The following is a 10,991-nucleotide window of genomic DNA, read 5'->3' as shown; positions in this document are numbered from 1 at the left end:
TATTTTTTTAAACAAACATTGTGGGATTCATATGAATGATTAAAACATTGAAATGTGGAGTTTGATGTGTGTGTGATTTTCAATCAAGCTGTGAAGAAAATATCATTGAAATTATGGATGAAAACAGAAGTATTTTGTACAACTCTAGTGAAACAGTCTTTATTTGTTCATTTGATGGCACAAGTATAGTTGATTACCATACTTGGATATTGCATTTAGGGGCTGGTATAGTTTATATGTTCTCGTGTTTTGCAATTTTCACGATTATTCAATTAGTAAAACATGGAACATGGTCAACAGATAATATTATGTTTCTGACATTACTTTTATGTGGATGGTGTAATGGAATATTTGGATACATCCCGAATCACATGATCCGTATATTTGAGAGAAACGGTGATTCAAATTGTATGAACAGTGATGGATATATTTACAATAAAAATAGTCGCTATCCAATTTGTCGTATAAATTATATATTAGAAATTGTTTTTCCTGGGATGTGTTTTGATGTTTCTACATTTGTTTTGACAATTCTCGCTGGGTTAAAGTTTACTGCAATTCAATTTCCAATATGGATTCGATGTAATTTGAAGTCATCATATTGTTGTCGGTTTATTTTAGTTGGAGTACTTTTGTCTATAATCTTAAACATGTCGCAGATTTTGATTAGGAATTTTCAGAGAGAGGCTAACAAAAAAACATGCTGTAATGTGATTGAATCGAATTATAAAGTGTTTCATAAAGTGTGTGTTTATGCATGGATAGTTTTACAAATACTTAACTTCATTGCATTTTTTATGGCGTCTATATCTATTTTGAGAGGTGTGGGTAAACACAAATTGAATCGTAAAAACAGTAATGATAGTGTTAAAAAGCGGAACAAACAAGCACTTGTGAAAAATGTAGCAATAGTTGTAGTTTTTATTCCGACTAATACTGCAAAGATTTTGTATCAACTCCATATAAAACTCAATATTTTTACATTAGGAACTACCATACAATCTTTACAGTTATTTGCATTAGTTGGATTTATTTTGTGCTCATTCCTATATATTGTCATCAGTATAGAACTTACTTCAGTCATTCTCAATATCTCAAATATTCATTGTTTTAGTTCAAAAGTAGAAAGGAAACATTGTAACATTGAATGTATACATAATCATGTTAAAGAGTTGCAACAAACTCAGACCTGCAGGAAAAGCGTTCATTAAAAGTTGCGAAGAAAATGAATATAAAAGTTTGTGAATTTTTATTACAATTATAACTACACTTTCTATAATCGGCATTATTTAAATCATACAAATGTATGGTTTAGCGGCTTCAACTATTGGTAGAATTGCATGTGCGTTGTCCGGACTGCATTTTTTGATAACATCATGTGTACAACTTGCCCATCTATCTACAATTCTGGAAAAAGAAGAAAAAGATAAATTAAAAATATAAAAGCCATCACCAACCTACATTTGTACATACAAAATGTCAACCTAGTAAAAAAATATGCCAGAGCAAAAAATCTATTTGATGACCATATATCTCCTTAGTTATTATTACAAAGTTTTAGGCAGTAAACTCATACCTAATCTCCCTATTTTAATATTAAATTATAACATTTTTATTCTATATCCATAAACATTACAAGTTATATCAAGCTGTACGCTGTTTCAGTGCTTCTTAACATAGTCACGGATAGCATGTGCAGTCAACTGTTGTATTTAAAATGGAACTTAATATTATATATGATATGAGTGCTTTCATATTGTTATGACCTAACTAATGGAATATGGGTTTGATTGAAACTTAGATGTAATGTTATAATTGTACTACGAAAGAAAAACTTGAAATAAATATAGGTGCAGAATGTTATCCCTGCCTTAAAACTTCTGCGGTGTATTAGTCAAATAAAGTCTAATGAACTGCAGATAGAACTAGTTATTAGTTTAAACGTCTGTTATTGTTTAATGATTAACCCTTGTCTGCTAGATCCCACTTTATTTGTTTTGTTATCGTTCGTAATTATTGTCATCAATCTTCAAGGATACCAATGGTATTCAAAACAAAAATACTGAACATTAATAATTCATAGAAATGTGGTGAATACCTCAATGCGACAGCAACACAAAGACATAAACATACCAAAAAGATATTCAGAGGGCAATATAATGATATAAATATAGATTATTTTCAACTCTCAATCGTTCCGATTCTATAAAAGCAAGTGTGACAAAAATTATTGCAATATACAAAATATATAACTTCATCACCCAACTTTTCAAATAAACAATAATCATTAAGATATGACATAAAACATTAAGAAAGTACACAAGACGAAAACCTAATTACTAAAATCATAATTATAAATTAACTGTTTACAAACATAGAATTGGTTTAAGTGCTTTGGACTCTTTACCATGGCTGTATTTGACAACACATTACGAAATTTTGAGTGCTCAATGTACTTCAACTTTATCCTGCATTTTTTTTAACTTTTTTTATTCGAGACTCGCCAAGGAAGGTTCTGTAAACGAATAGTGCGTCGTGCTGATAAAATTGTTATCCTGTTATCTATGATAAGTTAACTAACAATGTTCCCGACATAGGACAAGTTCACACATATTTGGCATTTGAGGATATCTTTTGTTTTGTTAAATTCACCCCCACCCCTTTTTTTTTTTACTAATTTAGGAGTTCAGTAACAAGTGCGTGTTTTCTGTGAATATATAGTTTGTGTAGTTTATTTAAACAAATGGAAATCATTACCATATAAAAACCAGCTTGTGTTGGCAAGACTACTATTGGAGGCTTGTCAATTTTCGTGGATTTAAGAACGATTATATTTTAAAGGATACTTGATTTAAGAAATAATTGATGCAATCTATACTTTATTGTAGTTTTATCACGGGTAGGTATTATATTCGTGATTATTTTAGCCTGAGCGATAGTGTAGCTTGCATCAATTATTTCGATTCTGATTAGGACAATCACGGGTATTTCTATGTACGATGTGTAAAAGTGTAGAACGTTTGTGAAGGCTCACCCATGAACCCTCTTTTTTGTTGGTAAACATGCAGACGCATACAAAGTGGGGTTTTTTTTTCAGAGGGAGTGGTTTTGAACAGCCAATACGATCGTTGTCGTATCTAGATCAAATATATCAATTGCGAATTGTATAAATGTATATGTAACAACATGTGCATCATTTAAGAGTTTAAAGTTTTTTTTAGTTAATAACATATATTAAATGCATGCCAATTTGATCAAATTCACTGTACTGCTGTTATCAATATACGCATGTGCAAACAAATTTAATTTGATTTCGAGCATGGGTTTGTTTACCAAGCTAAAGAAGCACGTCATATTAGAATTAGTAGTTTAAACACATTCCGCATTGAAGTCTTATTGGACAGTTATATTTCATTGTTAGATTCAAGGTTCAAATATGTCAACGAATAGTGGTCCTCAAATTGTATTGAATTCAGTTTGCATTATAATGAACATTTTGAAACGTTCCTTGTAGACTATACGCCCAAGTAACCTTAGTAACATAGTAGTAGTTACTGCTTTGCTACTAATATACCATATACCATACATTTCGGTATTTTTGTTACAATGCAAAACGTTTTTGCATGTACCCAAAATAATGTTTTATCTTTGGTAATCAGTGGATCAGTATATATCTGTGTCTAAGGGGGCATTTCTTTCTAACCAACATTTTGTAAACGTTGTGTGGCGTTTGTTGTTGTTTTCTAAACGCTACAACAGTACACAAATACATCGTTTAATAAGTCTTTACTGACCCTGTTTCAACTTTCAATAATGCATGCACATGTTGTTGGTAAACGGACTTTTTAAAAACGTAGACAAAAAATTAAATCGTTTAATCCACAGAGGGTTGCTGTTCACAAAGAAGGTATAAAACCAAGAGTTCCAAAAGGTGAAGTTGAAATCTTCCCTTCGTAAATTTTACGGACGCCATCACGAGTTTGTTGACCGTTATGGATTTTTTTTAAAGCCTGACACGTGAAGTTAAATTATTTTAGCGCGAAAACGTGAAACGACGTTTTGCGGAACACATGAAATTACAATCGCTGTTATTGCAATGGAAAAAAAATGGGATTCTGACAAAACAATAAGCGGAATCCAGGACCATTCTCTCTCCTCAATGAGATCCCCAGTGAGGGACAAGTGAGTGGCCTGCTCAAAATGAAAAATGTCTTAATCTACCCAACATGCTTGTTTTCACACCTGGAGTGTAATCTTCCCGCCCGTTGGCTATATTTGCAGAACCTTTTTTTTTTGGTCCTGAATATACAATGCATTTTCCACTTCATTGTCTTTTTAAATACATATCTTACCCACAGTCTAATATGTTTGCTGTGCTTTGTGATTGGTTTCTCAGTCTCTTCTCTCTCAGTTCGTCCGTTGCATCGGCGTAACATTTGTCAACCAACTGTTTTTGATACACTGGGTCATTATAGCAGGAAGAAATCATTTCATTCAATTCTATAATCATAAGACAATGTTAGTTTTTTTCTTAGTATTTCGCAATTCATGCCATAGCATTGAATATTTCTACTAATAAACTTAAATTCATATTAAACAAAAAAGCTTGTATGATTGTCAGTTTTTCAAGAATTAAACTCATCATTATGAAAATTAGGAAATGTGACTAGTGTCATAGTCGCACTCCGCAACCGTATCAAGTAGTTAGGTATGGCTTAATTCAACAGATAATATATATATATATAAACAGAAGATGAAACATAGCAATCGTCGATAACTCAGTTAATGAAAGCTAGTTTGAGGACATGCAGTTTCAATAGATGGAACATGTTCGAGACTTAATGACAAATCAATACACATATGTCAAGGCGTCATAACCATTTTGAGAAAAGCACGTCCTTGTGCATTGTCAACTGTGCATTGTCAACATATAAGTAAAAAGCAAAAACAGAAATACATGTTTTCATAATTTTATTTTTTTGGTTACGTCTCAAATTGAACTGGACGTGAACTTCGTATCTATACTTCACAGCAAGGTACGTCTCTCACTAGCATACGAAAATACCTTTACCAAATCAGAAATATGACACTTTTGTCCATTCGTTTTGTGTATTTGAGCTTTTGATTTTGCCATTCGATTAGGGACTTTCCGTTTTATAGAGTTCAGTTTTTTTGTGATATTTTCTTTTTCCTACCGAGTGGAAGATAGCAGTGTAATGTCATATTATAACCTCATGCAACCCTACGGTACTCGTGTCTATTGCATACATTTACTAGTAGAACAAATACCAACGACTATTTCTCATACAATTCAAAAGCAAAGGATATCTATTTAGATCTTTATATAAACCGACATAAATTGGTTCAATTAATAGTACTTTCATAAATACCTGCTTTGTAAGTGATGCAAATAGGATTGTATGTGTTTTTCATCATTCCAAACAATTGTTGTTGTTCAACATCACATGTTGCTCCTTTACTCTTAATGCAAGACAGTAATTCCGAGAAGTACCTGGAACAATATTCCTTGTACAATAACAATTTTCTCAAGAAGGAAAAAAAGAAGTTTTATTCATTCGTTACCTACATACCTGTCCTAAATGGGACATTATCTCTACGAGATATAAAATATCAAAATTGAACGATATATTTTTCTCATATCATTAATTAAAACGAACATGATGAACAAGTTAAATGATAACTAACTTTTAGTTTGGTACAATTTTGTCAAGATAAACTAACGTGGATGAATAATTCACTTGCAAGCGATTGATTCTACTTATTTTACCATATTCGTGTAAACTTTAATTTGATCCTCAGCTAGAAACGGGTTACACATGCATTTGATGTGTTCAATTATGAAAAGGAACAGAATGTCAACATTGAAAGTGAAACAAAATAAACCATTTGATTTACCGATTCGATTTACATATCTTATGATCATAAAAACAATGATAAACATAATTTATTAACCTTTAATATGAAATCAAACAGACCTTACAAAAATCAAATTGCACGAGTTCGCTATTTATTTGTATTTATGCTTATATTTATATTGGGTTAAATGACCGTCGGCAGTCTTCGGAGGTCATCGGATTTTTTACGAAAAGGGTCATTTTTGTTTAATTTCAGGTTTCATATGAATTGAGATACAGACCTGCAACAACTGATTCAGAATTCAGAAAGCATTTAGTCAATCACATAGCATATTGAAGTTTTAGTTATCATATACTGAAACGTTTTCAAGTTGTTGCATTCTACAAAATTTGTAATATCTGGATGACAAGTGTTTATAAATACTAAGTATCGCCGAAGCGAATCATAATAGTTAAAAATTTGCTTAGCAATTTGTTTGTAAGGGAACTCGGAAACGACTAATGAATAGTAATCCCCTTCGTTGAGAATTGCCTTTTAAAAGTTATATACAACTCCCAAATTGTTTTGAGTCTGGAGTAATAACAACAAAGGAATGCGTATGATAAAGCCTTTTTTTTTGGCCAATACATTTTTTTTACCAAATAGTTATATATAAAATAGTATCCATCAGATGTTAAATTAATACAGTTGACTATAATGAAAATTTATACTTACGGACAGAAAACATCAAGGTAATTCAAATGCATTGTCATCTTCCAATCGTGATTTTCTTCATCATATTCATAATCCATCAGCTCATCGGAATTAAACCATGCAGTTGGACATTTATACACTTCATCACAAGATCCACCTTAAGTTTGAACACAAGATCGTGATACTTAACTGATAGCTTTAAGATTAGAGATTGTGTTAACAATTATTAATTAATAGTATAAATAAAGAGTTGTTTAACCTTTATACTCTTTAGGGATATGTTTATCCTATGCCTTTTCTATATTTATTGTATATTATGTTAAAGTTTTTAATGAAGATGCAATATTTGTATTTGTTATTTGGATAAGTATGTCTTTATCATGAAAACTTTGAACACAGTCTACGGCAGGTGTATACGAATCATCCCTTTTTTACTTGGAGAGATCCGATCAGATGATATACTTATGAAACACGAAGTCATATCTAATTGGACCAGTAATTGCCAACCTATAAATTTAGACAAATACGTCCAACAAGTTTAAATTAAGGATTATGTACTCTTGTGTTGATTCAATGCTAAACCTATGGACATTTTATAGAAAATCCACATTGTACTCTTATATTTGGCAATTTGATGACTGATAGGTATAGGATTATGGCATGTAGTGCTAGCATTGATTTCCTTAAAACAAGTTTATTAATGTAGTTATTGGAGAAAACAAATAAAAATATTGTCCAAATCAAGTACACCCTTTAGCGAGCGCTCAACTTTAGTGACTCAGCACGAGGTATTTTGGAATTTACAGGTTGGTTAGAACTTTTTGTAAAAAAAACCCACTAGCACATCATAAAAAAGCAAGTGAGTAATTTATTTTTAAAATTTTATAACAAAAATCTCTGTATTAAAGGCTGTGGATTTTCTATAAAAATCTTGGTTAATTTGCCACAAAGTACTCTTTTTCTATTAAATGCAATGAAACAGTAAATAATAATGCTTTGCATCAAGTTTCCCCTTGGTTAATTAACAAAATGACCTATCTCTATTATTCAATATATCTGTAGTTTTGATACAATTGAAGTTTGAAAAGTTCATACAAAAATGGTTACAGAAGGGGTCATAAACCTTAAGTATTTCTAGACAAGTACAACCATACTCTGAAATATTCGCCAATATAATTGTTAAAGAGACGAAAAATTACAGAAATCATATATTTTCAGAAAAAATCAAATAAAAACATGAAAAAATCCACATATATAATTCAATGCTCTTCAACTTTGTTCTTGTTTGGCTTTATAAATATTTTGATATAAGCGTCACTGCTAAGTCTTATGTAGACGAAACGCGCGTATGGCGTACTAAATTAAAATTCTGGTACCTTTGATAACTAATCAATACACAAGACGCGCGATAAGTCTAGATACGACTCATCAGTGACGTTCAGATCAAAATGGTCAGAAAGCCAAAACAAGAACTAAGTTGAGGAGCATTGAGAACCCAAAATTTAAAAAAAAAGTTATGCCAAATACGGCTAAGGTTATCTTTGCCTGGGATTAAAAAAAAGTTTACTGGATGTAAATGCTGTTGCATAATTTGCTCAAAATGTGGTGCTCTTTTGGACATAAACTGCTAGCTTGAATATTTGAAAATTCGTTATCATGATTTCGTATTTAAATATTTCATTAAAAATTAAATTAAATTCATGCAACTATAAACGAGTCAAAATTGAGATCGTTTAGTATCCGAGACAGACGATTTTATAACCCAAATCCGGTCAAATAATTGTAAAATGTTTTTGAAATCTCATTCAGGTTTAAATTAGTCATGTAAATAAAAAGATATTCTTACTTGCGTGAACCACCATCAACTGGAAAGAAACAAATAGCACACCACACATCCACATATTGTCTTTTTTCAAAGAATGAAGAATGATCTTTTTTTAAGAATGATTTATATATATAGTATAAGTTAGTGCGTCGTAAAAAAATATAACCGCCTCAATTACTTACAAATATCAAGGTTGTAGTTTTCAAAATCGTTATCACTTAATGTAATTTTAATACAATAATTGCTTTGAAAGAGAATCGTCCGTGTACATTTACGCCAAACATTTTTCCTTTTAAAATGAAAAATAAATTTTCAAATTGCTCTGAAAATTTTTAATGTAGTTGGTTAGAAAAATGTAACAAAAATCTATTCAAATCACTTTCGAAAAACTATTTTCTCTAAAAGATTTGAAATTTGTTATTCTCATGAAATTACATTTTTGATTTTACGAAGATATTAAATCAAATAACAATAAGTTTGTGTTAAAAATGATTTTATTCTGTCAAAAGTTTAAATATATTTAAACATTTGCAATTGCTTGCTTTAGAAAACAAAAGATATTTCAATCTCATTCTTAAAAGCAAATATTGAAAAATGAAAAATACTCTAACATGGAGCATTTTTCAATTTGACTTACAATATTGAAAAATGAAAAATGCTCTAGCGTGGAGCATTTTTCAATTTGACTTAAAATATTGAAAAATGAAAAATGATCCAACGTGGAGCATTTTTCAATTTGACGTTTGAAAATGAAAAATGAAAAATTGTTGAATTTTTCATTTTTCATTTTACTGTGCAATATTCAAATTTTAAAAATGTTCATTAACTAAATGTTTAATAATGAGAACGAAATGTAATTTGTTTCAATGTAGGCGTTTCGAATGTTTCAATTGTTGACACTTTTTATTAAATATTTTACTATTTCCGTTCTCTTCTTTCTTGTTTAAGTGCAATATATCTTGCAGATCTTTTTAATGTGTGTGTGTGTTAACTATGCGTGGTATCAACAAATTCCGAACAAGAATGGTACACTGACAAGTACGATAATGACAATAAAAAATCATTCTTTCTTTTATATTTATATACCTAGTCGTCTTTGTAGCTACATGTTCATATATATCTATCGATCTATCAATATGTCATTTATTGTATATATCTATCTATCTGAATTTTGTTTTTCTTTGTCTTTTTTTTTCTTTGAATTGTCGGGGTCGAAATCTTTAATTCAGTCCTCTCAAGTGAAAAAAGTACCTTGCTCACATACATGTACATGTTGTAAGAATGGTATATAACTTTTAGACCATTGATGTTTGATTCAACAAATGATACTTGACGGAAGAACACACCAAGACATTTCTCAACACTTGACTTCTTTATCAAGCATGCATCAGCACCAACAATAAGTCGTTTTTTGTTCAGAAAACGGAATTACTAGCTATAGGCGATGCAGAGAAGACGAAGTAGCATTAAACCATAGTTAAAGATAGTCCGAAGGAAGGGGACGATAAATGGCTGACCCGTGTTAAGAGAGAGCCATATCTCTTGCACGTTAAAGACACCCTTGTAGATTTCGAAAAAGAGTAGGCTAATGCCGCTACAAGGCAGCACTCACACCCGCAAAGTGGATAAGGATTTATATAACTTGAAAAACTTGTTTCCCAATCCACTATAAATAAATATGTTTAAACTTATGAAACCATATCGTGGCTGAATGTGTCAAACATGTTAGGAAAGAAGGGAAAATATAAGAATATTTGAAAGTGTCCATGTCACTTTCTGTACATGCAAAAGGAACAAAGTTCGCGGGTGGAGTGGGTGGGGATATAGGATAGGGTGTAGATGTTATATTATTCTGATCATTGCGCTAGTATTTTTTCTGCATTGTACAGCATTTCCTAATTTTGAATCTGTTTGATACAAACGCGTTTTCCCAAGCTTATAATCATCACAATTCTCTGTCGCAGAGTATCAAATAAGCAGTATCTTATAAAAGAAAATATGAAATTAACTTGCATGCATGTAGGTGTGGTAAATGTATATTTCGAAGGATGAATGACTTCTTATATTTGCTTTTACCGAAACAAAATTTACCAAAGACTATATCATAATTATGTGAATAGTATTTCAGCAAGCATAACACAGTTCCTATGAGGTTCTGTTTTGTGTACATTCTATTTCCTTTATTCAATATGATTTTACATCTTTAATATGTGAAAGCAAAACAAGTACTAGTATTATAGGACAAATATGTCGACACAAAAAATGGGTCTCAGTCAGTAACAATATTCTTTTGAAATAAAAGAAAGTAAAAAAAAAAAACCAACCAGATCGACACAAACGTATTCAAAGCCATATGCATTATGTACATGGAACATATACTAGTAAATTGTAGTTACATTTAAAACATGATGTGCGCACAGTGTGTGTTATTTTCAGGCTGGACCCACATACGGTCGGAAAATGATGACAGGCCATTTTTCAAGCAAAGGAATCAACGTGTCTGAGGTTAGAGTTGGTAAAGCATTAGCGACAGCTAATAGCAGTGGTGGGTCAAGAACTTTTCATAAAGGGGGGGGGGGGGGCACTGACTGACCTA

The 10,991-nt window shown here is 31.1% G+C and overlaps 1 protein-coding gene across 1 annotated transcript; it reads right to left on the bottom strand.

Annotated features, from left to right (window-relative positions):
- Positions 1–1,234: 1,234 nt before the first annotated feature.
- LOC139482619 (uncharacterized) lies at positions 1,235–8,573 on the bottom strand. The gene is made up of 5 exons (XM_071266540.1): positions 8,417–8,573; positions 6,592–6,727; positions 5,391–5,512; positions 4,353–4,500; positions 1,235–1,407 (listed from the first exon to the last, which is right to left on the bottom strand). The coding sequence occupies exons 1-5, from the start codon at positions 8,469–8,471 to the stop codon at positions 1,290–1,292; spliced, it is 579 nt and encodes a 192-aa protein (XP_071122641.1). The 5' UTR covers positions 8,472–8,573; the 3' UTR covers positions 1,235–1,289.
- Positions 8,574–10,991: the final 2,418 nt, after the last annotated feature.

The sequence above is a fragment of the Mytilus edulis genome, chromosome 1 (assembly GCF_963676685.1).
Source record: "Mytilus edulis chromosome 1, xbMytEdul2.2, whole genome shotgun sequence".
NCBI classification, from domain to species: domain Eukaryota; kingdom Metazoa; phylum Mollusca; class Bivalvia; order Mytilida; family Mytilidae; genus Mytilus; species Mytilus edulis.
Note: the sequence above shows the minus strand (reverse complement) of the source record. Positions and strands in the feature narration are given on the sequence as shown.